This window comes from Sturnira hondurensis, unplaced genomic scaffold (assembly GCF_014824575.4).
Source record: "Sturnira hondurensis isolate 20B ecotype Veracruz unplaced genomic scaffold, ASM1482457v3 Scaffold0008196, whole genome shotgun sequence".
In the NCBI taxonomy this organism is placed as follows: domain Eukaryota; kingdom Metazoa; phylum Chordata; class Mammalia; order Chiroptera; family Phyllostomidae; genus Sturnira; species Sturnira hondurensis.
This window is the reverse complement of record NW_028080827.1, coordinates 1,354,864-1,376,420: the sequence shown is the minus strand read 5'-3', so window position 1 is coordinate 1,376,420 and position 21,557 is coordinate 1,354,864. Positions and strand designations below refer to the sequence as shown.

The 21,557-nt window shown below is 53.2% G+C and overlaps 1 protein-coding gene across 2 annotated transcripts; it reads left to right on the top strand.

Moving 5' to 3' along the window:
- Nucleotides 1-219: 219 nt before the first annotated feature.
- DUOX2 (dual oxidase 2) lies at nt 220-19,449 on the top strand. 2 transcript variants are annotated; one of them, XM_037054515.1, is made up of 34 exons: nt 220-292; nt 914-997; nt 1,285-1,374; nt 1,586-1,750; nt 2,263-2,450; nt 2,627-2,828; nt 2,972-3,138; nt 3,523-3,583; nt 3,718-3,814; nt 4,263-4,353; nt 4,636-4,738; nt 5,534-5,697; nt 6,282-6,457; nt 6,674-6,792; nt 7,138-7,275; nt 7,491-7,604; nt 7,797-7,999; nt 8,283-8,468; nt 9,511-9,736; nt 9,815-9,908; nt 11,595-11,782; nt 12,374-12,443; nt 12,881-12,964; nt 13,489-13,667; nt 13,758-13,988; nt 14,187-14,286; nt 14,958-15,007; nt 15,289-15,416; nt 15,668-15,821; nt 16,951-17,180; nt 17,414-17,572; nt 17,920-18,075; nt 18,179-18,307; nt 18,597-19,449. In XM_037054515.1, the coding sequence occupies exons 2-34, from the start codon at nt 928-930 to the stop codon at nt 18,717-18,719; spliced, it is 4,635 nt and encodes a 1,544-aa protein (XP_036910410.1). In that variant the 5' UTR covers nt 220-292; nt 914-927; the 3' UTR covers nt 18,720-19,449. The 2 variants fall into 2 exon arrangements, with proteins under 2 accessions (XP_036910410.1, XP_036910411.1); XM_037054516.1 differs by lacking the exon at nt 220-292 and having other exon boundaries at nt 928-997; nt 12,383-12,443.
- Nucleotides 19,450-21,557: the final 2,108 nt, after the last annotated feature.

Genomic DNA, 21,557 nt, shown 5'->3' with positions numbered 1-21,557 from the left:
TGAGCAGTTACCTTCGCGGCTCTGCAGCTTGCTCAGCTTTTGGAAGCCCTGTGGGACTTGACCCCTTTTATAGTAGCGTGGGCAGCGTGCCCAGCAAGGGTGCCGGGACCTGGCAGGCCAGTCATTGTGGGAAGAGATCATGCAAATTAGAGGCGGCAGTCACTATGCAAATGAGAAAAACACTGCCTTCTCTACAGGAGGGCGAGCCCACAGGCCAAAGGCTCACACCTAGTGCTGGCCTGGCCAGAGTGGACACCCGCGCAACTGGACCTCACAGGATCCAGAGAGTAGGGTGAGAGTACAACAGGGAAGGTGCCCTCCTCTTAGGAGCTGGTGAGTAGGGGTGGCAGCCAGGTGGTGGAGGCAGAAAGCATAGCAAAAAAAGAAGAGTCCAAGAGGAAAGAAGACTTCTGATCCGGACTGGGGTCCTACACCAGAGTCTGGACTCCGGGGTGGGGCCTGGTCTTCCCATTCCTCATGTCCATACACAGACATTCATTGGGAACTATGAGGGGCTGCATGTCTCGGTCCCCAGCTTACTAGCTGCTTTCCCATTTCTGCTTTTTCTGGAAGCAGTTCCTGGAGGGCTGGGAGTAGGGATTCCAGACTTTGGGCAGGCTCTAGGAAGCTGGAGATAAAGTCCTGCCTGTGACTGACATGCCCCAGGAGGCTTGTGCCCCATGGGTTTCTGTGTTCGGGTTAGTTCTCCGTCAGGATGGAGACCGGGGATGGTTGTCAGTGCCCACAGGGCTACCACGTGCCTGGAAAACAATGGCATGTGGGTTCATGGTAATGCTTCTAAAATCTTCGCTCCAGAAGTGAAAATAGCTCGCACCTCCTCCCTCTGTGCCAGCCATAGGCATTGGGGACACCAGCTTTTTGTCCCTCACATACCACCTCCTATCCCCCCCAGGCTGTAGGCTCAGCATGCTCTGTGCAAGACCAGAGGCACTGGTGCTCCTGGGAGCTCTCCTGACTGGTTCCCCGGATCCAGCAGGTCAGTATCTGATGTCCCCAGCTTCTGGAAGTCACTTAGTACCCCATGGGAATGAGGGAAGGGGGAATTGCTGTCAAGCGGTTCCCTAAGGCTGGGAGATCAGGTCAAGTTGCTGCTTGACTCAGCGGGATGGGAAACTCCCAGCGCAGCCTCCACCCGCCCGGGTATAGCAGCCACTTGGATGGTTTGGGGACTCTGGATGAGCGGGAGAAGCAAGACTGCGGCCGTCGGGCGCCCTGGGCGTCGCAGAGAGGCTAGCACTGAGGGGCCCACTGTCTGACTAACAGGCGGCCGGGACGAACTCACTCTGCCCTGGGAAGTTCAGCGCTACGACGGCTGGTTCAACAACCTGCGGCACCACGATCGCGGCGCAGCAGGTGCGTCCAGGGACGGAGAAATGGAGAGGGCGCACCGCCAGCCTCTTGGCTGCCCGCGCCGAGAACTCCCATGCATTCTGGGGCCAGGAGACTGGGGAAAGGGAGTCTCGTCACCGGGAGTGGAGGAGTGAAGGAGAAGTAGAGCAAGGTTTGTGGGCTGTTAGGGGACCGAGTGCTCTAACACTGCCCCTCTCCCTCCTGCTTCCTGCAGGGTGTCGACTGCAGCGCGTCGTACCAGCCAATTACGCGGACGGAGTGTATCAAGCTCTGGAAGAGCCTCTGCTCCCCAACCCGCGCCAACTCAGCAACGCCGCCACGCGGGGCAGAGCGGGGCTGGCATCCCGCCACAACCGCACCGTTCTGGGGGTCTTCTTTGGTGAGAGAAATTGGGGAGACGCTGGTGTTGACCCCTGAAGCCCCTCTGCAACTGCACCGGAGACCCATCCAAGATGCCGAAGCATCTCTTCCACCAACCAAAGAGCAGGCCGAGCAGTGTTTCATCTCGGAATGATCGGGCCTGTCCATTCAGGGATACTTGGCCGTTAATTTTTTTACCCCCTTCTCGAAACCCAGGAGTGCCACTGGACCCCTATTATTGCTCTCAGGATCTGAGTCCCATGCCACCGCTCTCCTCCCGATATGACTTACTCTCTTTTCCCCCCGAAAAGGGATGGTAGGCGCAAGGATCTGTTAGGAGATGGGTACGGATGTGGAGTCGTCCTTACGTTAATTATGCTGATTTTCATAACAACTTTGCAGATTCGGGAAAAGAAAAACAAAACCGCAAAGCTGGCCTCGGAGCCTGCATTCGAACCTCTGTCTTTCTGCTCTTGAGAAACCTGGCCGTGGGAAGCGGCGATTCTCACCAGTTTGCACCCCTCGCCCCAGGCTACCACCTGCTCTCGGACCTGGTGAGCATAGAGAGACCCGGCTGCCCCGCCGAATTCCTCAACATCCACATCCCGCCCGGAGACCCCGTGTTCGACCCGGACCGGCGCGGGGACGTGGTGCTGCCCTTCCAGAGGAGCCGCTGGGACCCCAAGACCGGACAGAGCCCTAGCAACCCCCGGGACCTGGTGAGACGAGGCAGGCGGAGGGGCAGGAGCCGGGTCCCAGGCAGGTGGCGCTCCGGGCTCCGGGCGTCGGTGGGGAGAGGCTCCCACCCCCGGCCCGCAGGCTCCCGCCTGGCCCTGGCCCTCCCTCACCCTCCTCGACTGCCCAACCCCGGCTCACCCGCCCGATACCCTCGCAGATCAACCAGGTGACGGGCTGGCTGGACGGCAGCGCCATCTATGGCTCCTCGCACTCCTGGAGCGACGCGCTGCGGAGCTTCTCCGGGGGACAGCTGGCGTCGGGCCCCGACCCCGCCTTCCCCCGCGATGCGCAAGCCCCCCTGCTCATGTGGACGCCGCCCGAGCCCGCCACGGGGCAGCGCGGGCCCCAGGGGCTGTATGGTGAGGCCGCGGGGCCCGGCGGGGGCGCGGGCGGGTTGGAGCGTCCGCGGCTGGTTGGAGCAGGGCCTGGGGTCTGCGAGGTGGCGCTCCCCTGGGCCACACAGCGGCTCATGTCCTCCCCTGTGTCCCCACGTCGGGTGCAGCCTTCGGGGCGGAGCGAGGGAACCGCGAGCCCTTCCTTCAGGCGCTGGGCCTGCTGTGGTTCCGCTACCACAATCTGATCGCACAGAAGCTGGCTGGGGAGCACCCGCACTGGGGCGACGAGGAGCTGTTCCAGCACGCGCGCAAGAGGGTCATCGCCACTTACCAGGTCAGTGGCACTGCTCCTTCTCCCCCAACCCCTTCTCCTGGTCCAAAGGACACTCTGCTTCCCTTCAGAGCCTTCCATCTTTGGACATCCCCCACCCAGAACCACCCTTTTCCGGGAGTCCACCCTTCCCCAGAGAGCCAATGTCCAGGAATAGACCCTGAAATGATAAGGAGACTAAATGTCACTTATGCAAGAAATTGAGCTGCACCCAGCCCCTGAAGTCCCCTGTTCCGTGAGGGGACGGCCTCACACTATTTGAGTCTCCTTTCCCATGACTGCCCCTGCCTGGTCACCCGCTCCCACTTAAGGCTTCCTTGGGTTCAGGTCCCCCCTGGCCTGGCAGCTGGAGCACTGGCCTTCCCTCTCCTCTTTCTTGACCCTCAGAACATTGCTGTGTATGAGTGGCTGCCCAGCTTCCTGCAGCAAACACCCCCAGAGTATACAGGTGAGGGCACTGGGGGCACCTGGGCTGAGGGGAGGTGGTGGTTTGGATCCATAGTGGGAAAGGCTGGTTGGTGCTTGTTCTGGGAGGAGGGGGGTGGGTAAGAAGCTTATTTTCCGGTTACTCCCTTGGAGCAGGGTACCGCCCTTTCCTGGACCCCAGCATCTCTCCAGAGTTCCTGGTGGCCTCTGAGCAGTTCTTCTCCACCATGGTGCCCCCTGGCGTCTACATGAGGTGAGGGAGGGGTTGGTGGTGGGAGATGAAGCACAGCACTGGTGGAGGTGGCAAATCAGAGACTCTGGGGTTCCTGGAGCCTTGTGTCCACCTCCACAGTGTCATGGAGGAAGCAGAATTGGGGGGCCTGAAACAGCACCCTGAGGCAGGAGGTTCAGTCTTAATAGGGAAACTCCCCAACTCCTCCTAATGGCCGAACTTCAGTTGCTGAGAGCCTGATGTGTTCAGTAGCTGGGTCACCCCCTTGCCCCCTTCCTCTTTCACCTTGTGTGGGTAAAAAGCAGCCTCTACCTTTAACCCACACACACTGCCAGATCCCTGTTCTGTTCAAGGAAGTTTAGGGGCCATCCCTCAACTTGGCCAACCCCCTTTGAGTCCCTCACCTTACTCAACCTCATCTCAGCTTCCTCCTTAAATTCCCTTACCAATTCTTGATCCCCCACTTCAGAAATACCAGCTGTCATTTCCAGAAGATCGTGAACAAGAGTTTTGGCAGCTCCCCAGCTGTCAGAGTCTGCAACAGCTACTGGCTTCGTCAGGTCAGCTTGGGTTCAGGGTCAGGGGAAGGTGAGTCAAAGTCAGTCTCATCACACAGGCTGGGAAAAGCAATAATTCCAGTTCTTGACTGCTGCCGCTCCAGGGTGGTGGGAGATAAAGGGTAGAGTGATCAGAAAATTATCTGAGGACAACAGCTCAAGAGAGTCTGAGACTGGCCAAGGGACCTTTGTCCTGAGGTACTGCAGTGGTCCCAGATGAGAGGGACTGGGCTTTGGGAAGAGACCTGAAAGCCTACTTTGACTGAGTGTGTTATTTGCTTCCAGAACCCTGACCTGAAGAGTGCCCAGGCGGTGAATCAGTTGCTGCTAGGAATGGCCTCCCAGATTTCAGAGCTGGAGGACAGGATAGTGGTTGAAGACTTGAGGGGTGAGCTCTGGAGCCAGAGGGATGGGGGCCTAGAGGCTGGGCTGCCTAGGGATTCTTCTGAGTTAATCAACAGGCAGACCTACGGTACCTACAATGCAGGATCACAGACACATACACTGCAAATAGCCATTAGAAGAAATAGGCTTCGAAAAATTTCCTTCAGCTCACAGTTTAGTGTTGTTTTCATTCTAAAGTACCTATGTCTGAGTAAGTAGGGGAGGTGTTGCCCCACAACCTCTCTCTTTCTTTTAAATATTTTATTTATTTATCTTTAGAGGGGAAGGGAAGGAGAGAGGAAGAGAAACAATGTATGGTTGCTTCTTGTGCACCCCCTGCTGGGAACTGGCCCCTGCTGGGAACTGGCCTGCAACCTAGGCATGTGCCCTGACTGGGAATCAAACCTTGATTGTCTGGTTCACAGGCCCATGCTCAATCCACTGAGCTACACCAGCCAGGGATGCACTACAATCTCTTTGGTGCTTTGGTCTCTAGATGTTTTCACCCAGCTCTGTCTTGGGGTTGAGAAGGTAAAGGCCAGGCAATTTCCTGCTTGGTAACTAAAATAGTCTTGAGTCTTAGGGGAAGAGTTTTGCCACAAAAATTGCCCATGATCACACATGATGACATTGACCCCACACCAAGGCGAGGTTGATGTGGATACAGGTTATGTGCAGACAAGAGCTGGGGGTGGGAGAGGAGCAATTGGGAGTTAGTGCCAACAGCCCAATTCAAGGCTATTGGGCAAAGAAGGGTTGAAGCAACTAAACCTATAGTCTAGTCCTCTCCCCTCCTTAGATTACTGGCCTGGCCCTGGCAGGTTCTCCCGTACAGACTACGTGGCCAGCAGCATCCAGCGTGGCCGGGATATGGGGCTGCCCAGCTATAACCAAGCTCTACTGGCCTTGGGGTTAAAGACCCCGAAGAACTGGAGTGACCTCAATCCCAGTGTGGACCCTCAGGTCAGGAATAGTAATGATGATAATAATAGCAGTTAAAGCTTTCCTGTGGCCCTGCTGTTCCAAGTCCTTTGCACATGTAGCTCATTTAATCCACATCAGAAATGTTGTAGGGTAGATACCATTATCCCAGTTTTTCCAAAGACATAGTTGCTAAGTCAGCCACACAAGCAGGATTTAAATTCAGCCACCTGATTCTGGAGTATGTTCCTTACCATTACATTGTACCATTCCTGCAGGGGGGGCCCCCGAAGTGGGTGCCATTGCCCTATTCCTGCAGGGTTCCCTCCCATGAGCTGGGTGACTCTGAAGCTGCTAATCACTGGGGCCAGGCAGTCTGAGTAGCAATGGTCACAAGATATGGTCCTTAGGGATCTGACAGTGGTCTCACCAGGGGCAGGGACACACTGGTCTTTCCACAACATTTGCCACCAACCAAGGGGGCTGTCTAGGAAAAGGAGACTTCCTCAGGCCTGAGCAGCTAGCCAAGTAGCTGATGGGGTCCTGTGTTTCAGGGGTGGGGCAACAGGCACACACACACACTCACACATGTGTACACATACTCCTCACCAACTGTGGTGCCCCAGGTGCTGGAGGCCACAGCCGCCCTGTACAACCAGGACCTGTCCCTGCTGGAGCTGCTCCCTGGGGGGCTCCTGGAGAGCCATGGGAACCCTGGACCCCTCTTCAGCACCATTGTCCTTGACCAGTTTGTGCGGCTGCGGGACGGTGACCGTTACTGGTTTGAGAACGCCAGGAATGGGTAAGGGCTGCCTGGGCCCTCACCTCAGACTGCACCTCAGCCTGGGCTTGGGCCCTCTGCCTGAAAACAGCCCTCCTGGGCCCTTGATTTCCAGCTGGCTCCGCCCCCTCCCCAGCCCCTCTGGGTCTCTTTCCTTATCTGGGTCCCTGGGGCTGAGGTTGCTGGAGGCCTGAAACCCTTTCCAGTCTCAACATTTCTTGCCTTCCTCCAACTTAGGCTGTTCTCCAAGGAGGAAATTGCAGAGATCAGAAACACCACTCTGCATGATGTCCTGGTGGCTGTCACCAGCGTGGACCCCAGTGCACTGCAGCCCAATGTCTTTTTCTGGCATGAAGGTGGGTGGCCTGGGAGAACATAAGAAATGCATCCAGAGAAAGGAACAAGGTTTGGGGGATCACTTGGTGCTGTTCAGGGAGTCAGGCACCAGGCAGCCCCTCCTGTGTCAGTCTGGTAGGTCTATATTAGGCTGCCTCCCTCAGTAGGAACTGGACTGGTTTTGCAGGTTGTACCCTGTGGTCAAGCTGCAGTGGGTGCTGAGAAATGTGGAAGGGAACTTTTTGAGGGAAACGTGTTCCAGGGGGAAAAGGAGGACAACTCCTTCTTTACAGGAGAGAGGGAAGGGCACCTGCACAAGGAGTGGGATACTCAGGCTTTGAGATTTTTTGTGCCCTCTCTCTCAGGTGCACCCTGCCCTCAGCCACAGCAGCTCACAACTGACGGCTTACCACCCTGTGTGCCCATGACCGTGTCTAACTACTTCAAGGGCAGTGGTCCTGGTTTTGGTGTCACCATTGTGGCTCTCTGCTGCCTTCCACTAGGTGGGCCCTTTTTCCTCCCATCTCTCTTCTCCTGTCTCCCCCATTTCCACAGATTGTCCCTGCCCCTCATTACCTGTTGGCTTGCAGGGCTAGTTCCCTGGTACAGTTTAAACCAGACACAGTGGGCCTTGGGAAGGGAGGGGCAACAGCCAAGCCTCAGTGAAGCTCCAGGTGAGGGGCTCCCCTACCCACTGCCTCCTTCTGATCCCCTTCAGTGAGTCTGCTTATCTCTGGGGTGGTGGCCTATTTCCGAAGCCGAGAACTCAAGAAGTTACAAAAGAAAGGCAAAGAGAGTGTGAAGAAGGAGGCAGCCAAAGATGGAGTGCCAGGTGAGATGAAGCTGAGGAGGTGAGGAGGTAGGGACAGATGGGCAGTGGTGCTGGAAAGGAGAACCAGGTTATAGATGTGGGGAGAAAACCAGCTTTGGGGATGCCTGCTCAGATTGGTAGAGTGGAATTGGCCTGAGGGCAGGGGCCTGTGAAGCTATGCTGAACTGCTCTGTCCAATTATCTCCTTCACAGCGATGGAGTGGCCAGGCCCTCAGGAAAAGTGCTACCCCATCACCATTCAGCTGCTCCCAGACAGACGGCTGCAGGTTCTGGATGGGCGTTTCTCTGTGCTGCGCACTGTTCAGTTGCGGCCCCCACAGCAGGTCAACCTCATTCTGTCCAGCAACCGTGGAAGCCGCACCCTGCTGCTCAAGATCCCCAAGGAGTATGACCTGGTACAGCCCATCCTGCCTTTACTCTCACAGCGAGTCCTCTCAGGTTACCCTCTTCTTAGCTGCAGAGCTCACCTGTGAAAGTTGATGACGGGAGAGACTCTGCTTTCAGAAATCCCCAGACTCAACCTGACCCTCCTTTTGAGCCTCTTGGGCCACTCACCTGTTCCCAACCTGGATGGATGGAGGCAGCTTTTTCCTTCTGCCCCCAACCTAAGGCTCTCTGGAGGGAGGCTGAACCAGAAGCTGGAGCTCTGAGCATTGGCTCAGCCTTCCTCCCACCCAGGTGCTGCTGTTTAACTCCAAGGAGGAGCGAGGCATGTTTGTGCAGCATCTTCGAGACTTCAGTGTGCACTGGGCTCTGGGCCTCAGCGTGGCTGAGATGGATGAGAATAAGCTGTTCAGGAAGGCTGTGACCAAGCAGCAGCGGGGCTGCATCCTGGAGGTCTTCTTCAGACACCTTTTTGCCCAGGTGCATGGCTGTGCCTTTTGGAGATAGGACTAACCCAGGGCTGGAGGGAATCTTGGCCTCATAGCCTTGGTTGAATCCTAGCTTTGCACTCACTATCTATGTGACCTTAGGCAAATCACGTCATCTCCACTCTGTATGTCAATTTCCTTATCTACAAAACAGTGTATGGAAACAGGATCCACTTCTTTGGGTTGTTGTGAGGATTCAGTGAGACCGTCTGCATCAGTGGTTCTCAAAGTATGGCCCCTGGACCAACAGCAGTAGCCTCACCTGGGAATGTTAAAAATGCAAATCCCCTAAAAAAAAATCCAAGTCTTCAGCAGCCCTCCCCCACCCATGCCTCCACTCTAGACCTAGTGAGTCAGAAACTCTGGAGTTGGGCCTATAAGCCCCCCAGTGGATTCTTAATGCACTCCAAAGCTGATGAAATAGAAACTTAACTCAAGTTTGTATCAATGAGCCTATGGTGAAATTGGTTTTGTTATACATCATTTTGCTTAAAGTCACAGAATCTATTGATGTTGTTAAGTGAGGACTCAATTATAAATTGTAGGCATTTAACAAATGGTTGTTATATGTACATGGCTTTTAAAACCTTTGCACAATTTGCAGAAATCGAATCAGTCACATGGCAGCCTGTCTGCATTGGCAAGAGAACATAGCCCCAGCCTCTTCCTGCCCGTGCACCCATGTCTGCTACATCTTCTGTCTGCAGTATAGGCTCTCTCATTTTGTATTCCCAAACTTTGCTCCTCCATGCTCTCAACCTCTGCTCCCTACAGACTCAGCACCATTCCTGTTGTATAAAGTTCCTGGATCTTGAGTCCAGGGAGAAAAATGAGCTGAATGTCAGAGACTTGAGTCATCCCCCTTTACTGGAGAGCAGAGGCCCAAGTCAGAAGTATATCTGAGGACCAGTAGCAGACACCAGGGCTTACCCTTTCCTAGCTGGACTTTAAAGAGATGTGAGGGTCTCTGCTGAACTGTATACAGCCAGGCCTCACTTCTTTCTCTCCCTCCCTGTGCTGCTTCCTGGGTATAGGTGCTGGATATCGACCAGAGAGACGCAGGGGCCCTGCCCCTGGACTCATCACAGAAGGTTCGAGAGGCTCTGGCATGTGAGCTGAGCAGGGCTGAGTTTGCCGAGTCTCTGGGCCTCAAGCCCCAGGACATGTTTGTGGAGTCCATGTTCTCTTTGGCGGACAAAGACGGCAATGGCTACCTGTCCTTTCGGGAGTTCCTGGACATCCTGGTGGTCTTCATGAAAGGTAGGAGGTCTTGGGCCATCCCAGGAGCTAGGTTTATTTCAGCAGACAGGTGATCTTCATCCCCCTTTCTCTTCCCAGGCTCCCCAGAAGACAAGTCCCGGCTGATGTTCACCATGTATGACCTTGATGGAAATGGCTTTCTCTCTAAGGAGGAATTCTTCACCATGATGCGGTATGGGCTGGGCCCTTCCAGTCCTGAGACTTCCTGGTGTTTTAAACAGGAAAACAAGTCAGGTCAGAGGAGAGTAGGCAAGGAGACGATCTGCACAGAGAGCTGGCCCTTGGTGTGTCCTAGACTCTCAGAGCAGCCAGCTTCAAAAGTTACCTGGCTATAGCCCTGCCTCCAGGAGGGTCTGTATCTGCACTCTTAACACCAGCTAGAAAATTATCCCTCCCTATTGAAACAACAATAACAAAGCCACAATCAACACCAATATGACCACTAACAAAAGTCCACTAACCCCTTTGGATGACTTTGGTCCTTTGTGAAGTCCGCAGCATGCCAAATGCTGCTTTACTCAGTGGAATAATGGGTGGGTGGAGGATGGACGACCTTGGTCATTCTTCCAATGTTAATCACCACGACAGGAAAGAGGAGAAACATGGAAAGTTCCTCATTTTTCCAACCCTTCTCTCTTACCGCTTCTTAAGTCATTTCAGATTGTAGTGTCCAGATAAAAATCAGTTCTGAGACTTCTTATTCCTGAAGATAATGCTCCAGTAACACAGTCCCCTTCAGCTCAAGGACAGGGTTCACAGCTTTCGTTGTTCCCTGCTGAATGCACCTCCTCTGCACTGTGACTGGCACATAACAGGCATTCAACACATAGTTAACTGAACAAAGAATGAACAAAGAATGAACAGAATGCATACAAAAACTCAGATCCTTTTAACTTTTCTGCTCCTTTAAACTTTTCTGCTCCTTTAAACCTTTCCACTGACTTCTGCATTCCCCTTAACTGTCACATTCTTCTTACAGTCCAGATGCCACAACTGGACATGAGCTTCTCAGAGGGTTAGGGTAAAGCCAGCTGATTGCAGAATGTGCCTCACTGGGTGTGCCATTGCAGGCCCAGACCAGGGCTGGGCCCAGGGAGTGTACATTGGGTCCCTGCCCTCAAGGGGTGAACTCCCTGCCTTCTCATCTTGTACTCAGTTTGTGGATCTTGCTCAGTCTCAATGGAATGATGTGTATGCTGGGTTTTGTTTTGTTTTGTTTTAATGTGATGGCAGTGCTTGCTTTGTCATGTGGGGTAAGGTCTTTTTCTTCTGGACTCACATGAACTTGCAGGGTTAGTTTGTTTCATCCCAAGACACAGCCTAAGAAGAGAGTATGGCCATTGCTGTTGCCACTACGGGCACTGTCAGACTGGGTGTGGAAACACTCCACTGCACGCCCTGGGGTTTTGGCATAAGGAAGCAGTGGCCATTGCGGCTCCATTCCCTTGCCCGGCCATCTGTGCCCACACTGGACTGTGCAAAGGGGAGCTCAGTGAGAGCCTGAGGCATGGGAGGCTTCAACACAGCAGAGTGGGCGGAGAGCTTACCAGGCAAGGAGGCCATGGCATACCCAGACACATCCCTACACTAAGTGGACATTCATCCCAGGTGTAGATGCCCCCCACCCCAGTTGGACAGCTGCTATCTTTAATTGGTCAAGGCTACTTTCAGTTTTGTTCTGCCTTTGAGCCTATGGCCACCCCACCTGGCTTGGTGTCAGATGCAGGCTGGATGAATACCTTCTGAGTGTTATTTTTGTGTCACTGGTAGCAGCATGAGATCATCCAGGGCCCATCTCATCCTGCCTGAGCCTGACCTTGCCGGGTGACAAGCTGCTCTGTCTCTGGTCATCCCTCAGGTCCTTCATCGAGATCTCCAACAACTGCCTGTCCAAGGCCCAGCTGGCTGAGGTGGTGGAGTCCATGTTCCGGGAGTCAGGCTTCCAGGACAAGGAGGAGCTGACGTGGGAGGACTTCCACTTCATGCTGCGGGACCATGACAGCGAGCTCCGCTGCACACAGCTCTGTGTCAGAGGTGGAGGTGGAGGTGTGTGAGTATGTAAGGAATGGCCACAGTCAAGGAAGGGCGTGTCCTCAGAATGAGAGTTCCTGGAGCATAGGACCCAGATCTCATTTCTGTCTTAGCCCTTGTGCATAGCACAGAGCCTGGCATGTGTAATCTAGGGCGTCACATACAGCAGTGCCACTTGGCACTGCACAAAGCAGTGCACTGAGGGTTCAAGAGTAAGATGAAATCCAGTCTACTTGCTGCTCACGAAGTGATGTGCATTGGTCTGGGGTGTGTCTGCCCAGAGGAAAAGGCATTACTTTTTACACAAAGAATCTGCAGGGCCCAGGCATGTACCTGGAGGGGATTCCTTTTTCTAATTGCACAGGATTGTCCCACTGTCTAGTGGTGGCTGCCCTGTGTGCAGTGGGTACTCAGTATGGGGAGTGAGGAGAACAAAGCTGGAGCAGGAGATGAGGACATGACCAAGTCACTGGCAAGCGCTGTGGCAGCCTTCCCAGAGAGCGGTGGGCGGTGGTGGTGGTCATGATGGAGGGATAGTCTCCCACCCCACCCCACTCCTCCCTACCACCCTCATCGGGAAGCCCAGCCTCTTGTTCTCCTCTCCATGTGTTGCAGACATCTTTAAACCAAATATCAGCTCTCGAGTCTCATTCATCTCTCGGACTTCTGGGAAACGGTGAGAAGGAATGGGGCTTTGGGAAATCCCTTTGGCCAAGTCCCCTGCAGAGAAATGAAAGAAGTAGGGCTGGTTGAATTTGACCCTGGGGTCAGACATTGGCCTCCGAAAGTAGCTCCTAGTGCATGGCCAGTCCTAGCACAAATTCCAGCTGCCTCCCACACCCCATGCTGCTCAGGAGCCTGGCTCTCTCCCGGCCACTGCAGGACAGAATCATCTAGTCATCCTATCAAATAGATGACTAGATCATATTTATTCATTCCACCTTGCTTCCTGTCAGCTCCTCTCTGACCAGTTTTATGGGCTGGTTGTGTGATCAGGGATGGATCCTAGGATTCACCCCTACCCTACCCGACTCCACCCAAAGCCCTGACCTCGAAATTCTTCCCCTGGCTGCAAAGACAAGGGGAGAATGAGACCTGTTTACCTTTTCTCAGTTCTTGCCCCCAGAAAGTGGGGCTTCCTGCCTCAGAAGCCCCAGAGCTGGGAGGCCCTGGGCTGAAGAAGAGGTTTGGCAAAAAGTGAGTGTTTCCTAGACCCCTGGGGCCAGGAGACACGGGAGAGATCTCAGGATCTCTGGGCCCTGTCTACACCGCCTCAACACACTAGGGACCATCCTGAGTCTCATACCATTTGTACCTAACCCAACTGGCGGGCTGTACAATCAAATAATCAACATCCTAATCTTGGGGCTAGAGTCTGGCACTCAGATGCAACACCAAGATGGCAGGACAGAGTCTCCTGGCTCCTGCCCGCATTGGGCACAGCAGTGGGGCCAGTGCAGGGAGTAGAAAGAGGGAAGGACAGAACAGACAGGAGGAAGATGAAATGGAGTAGTGGGAGACAGAAGAGAGGGTGGATGGAACAAATAAAGATGAGAGGTGAAGTTTTGGGAGACTGGGAGTCTGCCCCCAAATGCTTTTCCCTTTCTCTGTTGTGGTCCATCCTGGCCCCCAGGAAGCCACCAGGGCTCCTTCACGGGGTGGTGTTCAGGGGAAGCCAGGGTACCTTGATCTTACAGTTACCCTGGCCCCCATTGCTGCAGGGTAGTAGTGCCCTCTCCGAGGTTGTACACAGAGGCGCTACAGAAGAAGATGCAGCAGGGCCTCCTGGCCCAGAAGCTGCAGCAGTACAAGCGCTTCGTGGAGAATTACCTGCGGCACATCGTGTGCATTGCAGTCTTCTCAGCCATCTGTGCTGGCCTGTTTGCAGAGCGTGCCTACTGTATGAGTTCCAGGTTTCGGGCCGGGGGAAGGGTGAGGGGAAGCCCTTTGGTTGCTGTTCCCACTCCTCAGCACCGCACTCTGTCCTCAGACTACTCCTTCGCCTCGCCATCTTCGGGCATCACAGAGACCACCTTTGTGGGCATCATCCTGTCGCGGGGCACGGCCGCCAGTGTCTCCTTCATGTTCTCCTACATCCTGCTCACCATGTGCCGCAACCTTATCACCTTCCTGCGAGAGACCTTTCTCAACCGCTACGTGCCCTTCGATGCCGCTGTGGACTTCCATCGCTGGATCGCCATGGCTGCTGTTGTCCTGGCCAGTATGTGGCTCCCAGGCGATCTCCTCATTGCTGCAGCCCCCTGGGACTAACTGTAGGGGAGATAGTGAGGTGTCTGGAGCAGTAGCTTCCATCTTTTCCCCTGCCTGTTCCTCCTCTCTCCCTCCCTTGGGGTTGGGTGTAGAGTCAGCCCTGGATAGGGCTGGATAGAGACAGTCTCTAACAGTCTGTCTCTTTCAGTTCTGCACAGTGCTGGCCATGCAGTCAATGTCTACATCTTCTCCGTCAGCCCCCTCAGCCTGCTGGCCTGCCTCTTCCCCAACGTCTTTGTGAATGATGGGTCAGTTCTGAGGAGGGTCCCCTAGGGACACCTGGGCAGGCCTAAGGGTATAATAGAAAAGAAATAGACGGTCACTGAGTGAGGGTGAGAGGCCAACCTCCTTGGGGACACAGAGAGGTGCATTCCTTGTCCTCAGGAAAGAAGCTGGTCATGACTGGACAGAAAGGGAGTTTGGGAGATAAAGTTGGGGACTCTTTCCCACATGTACCTAACACAGATCTCAGCCTGCTGTCCATTCAACGAGCAAGTGTTTTATGTGTTCACCCAGGAGCCAGAGAGTAAAGATGCCAAGATATATGCAATCACTCAGCAAATACTTACTGGGCTTTTACTATGTGCCTGTCATTGTTTGAGCATAGAGATAGGGCACTGAGCAAAACACATACCTCTGCCCTCCTGGAGTTTATAGAACATGAATCAAACTCTAGAGGAGGCAAAGATCAGCCACATTAGGAGAGTTCAGGACAACACAGGAGGAGGAATTGCTGAGAGAGCAGAGGCTGAACTGTGGGAGACTAGGTCCATGCTCCTCAGAAAAATGGGATGGCTGGCCCTCTGGGTGAGGGCCCAGTAATCTGAGCGGTCAGGGCTGAAGGGAACAGAATCACGCTATGAGAGTGATGGAGGACCTTCTGCCCCAGCCAGAGGTTTTATGTGCCTTTGCCCCACAGGTCCCACTTTCCCCAGAAGTTCTACTGGTGGTTCTTCCAGACAGTCCCAGGTAGGGAGTGGGGCTGTGTGAGGGCTCCGGGGTTTCTATCTGCAGACTTCTGCTTTTGTTTTCATCTTTCCATGAACACACACTTGTGTATAATGGTCCCTTTCTAGCCTCTAGGATAAGCCCCAGCTTGCCCCCTAGGCAAGCTGTCCTGGGGGCCAAGGAGGGATGAGGGTGGTCAGGGAAGGAGGGCAGAATTGGAGTGGGGGGGACTATTCTGTTGTATTCTCAACCCAGGATGAGGCCCTGAGACTCCTCTCTGTCCCTGTGTTTCATACCCCCAGGTATGACAGGGGTGCTTCTGCTTCTGGTCTTGGCTATCATGTACGTCTTCGCTTCCCATCACTTCCGGCGCCGCAGCTTCCGGGGCTTCTGGCTGACCCACCACCTCTACATTCTGCTCTATGCCCTGGTGAGAGATTTCTCTGGGCAGGGTCCAGCTATAGGGTGGGGTGAACACTCATGATGGCTAGGAAAGCAGGCTGAATTGGACCCAAGGTCTCAAACTGAGACCCCGAGTTCTGAGACTCCAGTCCGTAAAGCTGGTGCCATCCCCATTTACCTAGCCCAGGCCCAGAGCCCAAGCAGAGATTGTCTGGGCAAGCAGCAAGCAGGGAGGGGGCCTGGCTGGGCCTGAGCTATACTAACTGGCCATGTCTCCAGCTCATCATCCACGGCAGTTTGGGCCTAATCCAGCTTCCTCGTTTTCACATCTACTTCCTGGTCCCCGCACTAATCTATGGAGGGGACAAGCTGGTGAGCCTGAGCCGGAAGAAGGTAGAGATCAGCGTGGTGAAGGCGGAGCTGCTGCCTTCAGGTACCAGGTCTGGCCTGACTCTGGGTGGGGAGCACTGGAAGTCGACTTAGGGGGTGTGGCAAGATAGCTTCCAGGCCTCCTGACCCCCATCGTGACTCCTGATAGCCTCTCTGGGCCCCCTGCAGCTTTCCTGTAGCCTGTGGGCGGGGGAGGGGCGCAGGGAGGGGCAGGGATCTGCAGACAATGAGAAAGTGACTCTGAGAAGAGGCAGCTGAAAGTGCAGACTAAGGGATTTAAGGACAAGAAAGACCTCCCCACCATGTTTGGCTTGGGTTCAGGGCAGGGAGCCGTATGCCCTCTCTCACCACTTTCTGCAGAACAACCCCCTTTCAGAGATAGGCAAATGGCCTGATTGTGAGAGGCTGCTGTTGAGTCAATGTTGGCTAAAGTCGGGATTCACGTCACTGTAGAGGGAGGCAGAATTGATTTTAGGTGTCCAGGGACCATCCAACCTTTAGGACTCACCCAGTAAGAAAATTAATTTCATTTTTATTTTACTTCGATTAAGATTACTTAAGAACAAAGTGTCAGCATGGTGTTATTACACCTTTTGCACTCTCCCATACTTGAAAGTGCAACAAAGAGAGAACAGGCCTGAGGCTCAGCTGTGGTCAGGCCACAAAGAGTGTCCAGCAAAAATTTAATAAAACACAGTGCCTTCTATTTAGAGTACTTGATACTGGTTTTCCACTTACCTTAGTGACATAAACCTTCTTGTCAAGGTATATCAAATCGAAAAAGTAAGTCAATTTAAAGAAAATGATAGTGTAGGAGGTGTGGTGGTATGGCTGTAACAGTGGAGGTTTGGCAAACACTGAAACGGTCCGTGGGGAACCCTATGTCCTCTGACCCAGTAGACTTGTATCAGAGCTGGGCCCTTTGTGGGAAGAGAGGCTGGAAAGGAGAAGAGGGGCTGGAGCAGAGGAGCAGAGAAGCCCAGCTCTCAGGTTACCCAGGATATAGCAGAGGGGATTCTCCAACTCCCAGCCTCAGGAGCCCCACTTGTTCAAACCATGGGACTGTTCTCTGTGCCCCAGGCATGTGAAGAGGACTGGGTAGCTGCCAGTTCTCAGATACCAGAAGCAAGCCTTCTGATCCCTGCCCTTCTCTGCCCATCATGGACCCCCAGGAGTGACCTACTTGCAGTTCCAGCGGCCCCAAGGCTTTGATTACAAGTCAGGACAGTGGGTGCGGATTGCCTGCTTGGCTCTGGGGACCACGGAGTACCACCCCTTCACACTGACTTCAGCTCCCCATGAGGACACGCTCAGCCTGCACATCCGGGCGGTGGGGCCCTGGACCACTCGCCTCAGGGAGACCTACTCACCCTCGCCAGATGGCTGTGCCGGATACCCAAAGGTGCCCATCATTGGGAAGCATTTTTGGGCTCTGGCATTGGCAGACATTTCCTGCCCTCCCCCACCTTGTGATCAGAAGCACCAGACACCCCAAAGGGAGGCAGGGAGAGAGCTGGGTGCCTTAGAAGAGGCGAGGATATACTTGCATTTTTCTTCTCCTTACCCACTTACATCATTTCTAGCCTCAGAGCTGGGGCAGGGCCCGGCTCATCTCATCTCCCCTTCTGTTGGCAGCTGTACCTTGATGGACCATTTGGAGAGGGCCACCAGGAGTGGCATAAGTTTGAGGTGTCAGTGCTGGTGGGAGGAGGCATTGGGGTCACCCCCTTTGCATCTATCCTCAAAGACCTGGTCTTCAAGTCATCCATGGGCAGCCAAATGCTCTGTAAGAAGGTGAGTGTCCCTCTCCCATTCTTCAAAGGAATGGGAATAGATGGACTAACTGTGTTTGCACATCACAATAGATTAGCATTAGAAAAAGCTGCTGGCTCACATCCCCCAGGTCTGCCAGGGCCACTTACACTCAGTTTTCCAGATGCCAAGTGTGTGGAGGGAGGGTAGGAAGTATAGTGAGAAGGGCCTCTGCCTGGATTTGTCAGTTAGAAGCCTTGAATCAATCTTGTAGGTCCTGACAGAGGTTCAGTGTCTGTGGGTGGTCTGGGGCTTCCCAGCCTCTCAGGTGAGGGCATCTGGGGTGGAGGAACTTTGAGCTGAGTCCTAAGCTCCAACCCTGTCCCCAGATCTACTTCATCTGGGTGACGCGGACCCAGCGGCAGTTCGAGTGGCTGGCTGACATCATCCGGGAGGTGGAGGAGAATGACTGCCAGGACCTGGTGTCCGTGCACATCTACATCACCCAGCTGGCTGAGAAGTTCGACCTCAGGACCACCATGCTGGTGCGTCAGTGCCAGCCGGCCGGTGGGCGGGTCTCCGTCTGGGCTAGGAGCTGACCCTGGCTCTGCCTGGCCCTGACTTCCTGCTCCATTTGTTCCCCACCAGTACATCTGTGAGCGGCACTTCCAGAAGGTGCTCAACCGGAGTCTGTTCACGGGCCTGCGCTCCATCACCCACTTTGGTCGCCCCCCCTTTGAGCTCTTCTTCAACTCCCTGCAGGAGGTTCACCCACAGGTCAGTTTCACCCACACCCATCCTGGGACTCTGACCTTCAAGCACCCTGTGGCTCTGTACTGAGTGGAGAACTCCCCAACCTGGCCCCAGGACAAGGTCAAGTGTCAGAGGAAGGCCTCAACCCCCACGTGCCTTCCCACCCTTAGCCCACATCTCCTCCTTAGGGGCTGGGGTTGGTGCTCTGGTCATTCCAGTCAGGCTGGAGAAGAAGCTTCCTCCCGGGAAGTGAGCCTCTCAAGCTGTCAGGCCTGCCCTCTCTACAACCACTCTCCCCCGGCACGCGTGACAGGTACGCAAGATTGGGGTGTTCAGCTGTGGCCCTCCAGGAATGACCAAGAACGTGGAGAAGGCCTGCCAGCTCATCAACAGGCAGGACCGGGCCCACTTCATGCACCACTACGAGAACTTCTGAGCCCACGCTCCCTGGTGCCTGCTTCTCGTCTGTACACCAGTCCTTTGGAAGTTTGTCAGAATCCACCTCTGGCCTCAGCTGGAGAGCTGGAAGAGCCTTTGCCTTATTACTCTGAATGCCCCATGCTCTGAGAAGGTAGAGGAGACCCCTCCAGCTCAAGCCACCCCAGGTTGTGGCAGACCCAATGGGAAGAAAACAGTCCCTGCTGTATGACAGCTGGTGAAGAGATACAATAGCTTTTTCCTCTGATAGTTCTTCAAGTCTGATTTTCTTCCATGAAATTGATGTATTTGTTTTGGTATTTTCTTGGCCTGGGAATTTGAGGGAGGATGCAGTGGGGATGTGAAAACAGGGCTGAATGAGAACATCCTGAGAGCCAGGTTCAGCTGTGATGCTTAGAACCTGGCCAGTCCAAGGGCCTCAATTCAGTCTCTGAGGCCTTCTCCCTCCACCTCCATCTCCAGCCTTTTCTGCTCCTAGAGGCTCAGGAATCCAGAGAAACAAAGATATCTCCCTAGCCATGATGTTCCTGGTGTCACCCAGCAATGCCCACTGTTCTGACCTCTTGGTACCCCCTCTCTGAGCCACTGGAACGGCCTTGGGATTCTGGGAGCAAGGGAGTCCAGCCTGTGGGCCAGACATGTAAAACTCCTTCTCAGTTCCTGACTTCCACAGCAGCTGGGTGACTGCTATTTTAACTCTCCCAGTTTTAGCATCAAAAGTCTTTTACCCGCCCTGGCTGGTGTGGCTCAGTGGATTGAGCGCGGGCCTGCAAACCCCATGATCGAGGTTCGATTCCCAGTCAGGGCACAAGCCTGGGTTGCAGGCCGGTTCCCAGCGGGGGGCTCACAAGAAGCGACCATACATTGATGTTTCTCTCCTTCTCTCCTTCCCTTCCTCTCTAAAGATAAATAAATAAAATCTTTTTAAAAAACTATTTAAAAAAGTATTTTACCCTTGGAAACCCCTTACTTCAGGCAAATTGGGGAGTCACCTTACAAAATCAGTTGGTCACCTTACACAGGAGTCAACCTGGAATATCACCTCCAATTTTAGCTATTTTAAAACCCTTTCTTTTCCTTTTTCAACTGGGTTTTTCCTAAAACCTTAGCTTTAACTTTTTTAAATTTAGGTATAATTTACATACAGCAAAGTGTATCAATCTTAAAGTCACCATGTATGCGTGTTACCTGTACGTTGGTAATTCTGGATGATGGCATCATCCCAGAAGCCTCCCCTGTAGCCCTTCCATTCAGTCTTCCCCCAGCCCCTAGAAGCAACCACCGCTGTGATTTCTCCAGGTTAGTTTCACTTATTCTGAATGTACTCTTTTGAGACTGGCTTCTTTCACACAACACAACATTTTTGTGATTCATCCATATTGTTGTATATATCAGTAGTTTGTTCACCTTTATTGCTGAGTTGTATTCCATTCTAGAAATGTAGCACAGTTTGTTTACTCACTCTTCTGGTGATGGACACTTGGATTGTTTTAAGTTTTTAAAAATTAGGAATAAAGCTGCTGTCTACATTCTTGTATCTGTCTTTTGGTGGATATGATGCACTCATTCCTCTTGGGTCTATGAGGCCTGTCCAGAAAAGGGCCAAACGTTGTTAGTATAATCAGAATGGTTTGCATTACATCTCTGTAAACTGGCAGCCAAGGAGAGTGCACTGGAATGCACATGTGTGAACAATGACAACTTCAGTGTACTAGTTAGTGGGGATGGTAGACACCAGTTGAGTGAGTATGTGTACTGTGTGGCCATCATATTCAAAATGACTGAGCATTCCAGTTGAATCTGCATCAAATTTTGTGTTAAGCTTGAACATTCCTCCATGGAAACTATTCGGATTATTGAGAAGGATGCAGCTCTGGACAACTGGTGATTGGCAGCTTCATCACCATAATGTGCAATGCATCACATCTCATGTAGAGTTTTTTTGGTGAAACATCAAATCACCCAGGTGACTTAGCCCCGCTAGAGCCCAGATTTGGTGGCCTGCAGCTTCTGGCTTTTCCCAACATTAAAATCACCTTTGAAAGGGGAGAGATTTCATACTGCTGATGAGATTCAGGAAAATCGGACAGTGCAGCTGATGGTGATTGGGAGAACTGTGCAAGGTCCCAAGGTACCTACTTTGAAAAGGACTGAGGTGTGATTGCCCTATGTGCAACCTAACTTGTATCTTCTTCAACACATGTCTCTATTTTTCATAGTACATGGCTAGATACTTTCTGGGAAGACTGTATCTAGGAGTGAAATTGCTGAATCATGGAGTTCTACAGTCAATAGGACCTTGTGGCAGAGAGTTTCAGGCTATCTCTACATCCCTGCCCCAGGCCCCTTGACCCTCTCCTCATTGTACTATCCTACCACTTCTGACAGGCCACATGCCTTTGGCTCCAAGCTCTCTACATTAAAAGAATCATCCTTGGCTGGTGTGGCTCAGTGGGATGAGTGCTGGCCTATGAACCAAAAGGTCGCTGGTTCAATTCCTGGTCAGGACACATGCCTGGGTTGCGGGCCAGGCCCCCAGTTGGGGGCATGCGAGAGGCAATTGATCGATGCATCTCTTACACATGGGTGTTTCTCTCCCTCTCTTTCTTCCTCCTTTCCCCTCTTTGTAAAAATATATAAATACAATCCTTTAAGAAAAAAAAGAAAGGAATCCCTGACAGAACTGGAAGGGTGTTGGATCAGGAGCTAAGAGACCTGGACCATAGTGTCAATTTTACCCTTATGTAGCTACAAAGAAAATTTTCTTACCTTCTCTGAGTCTGTTTCCTCATTTATTAAGTTGTCTGTGTGGGTCTTAGGGATCCAGTTAATGATA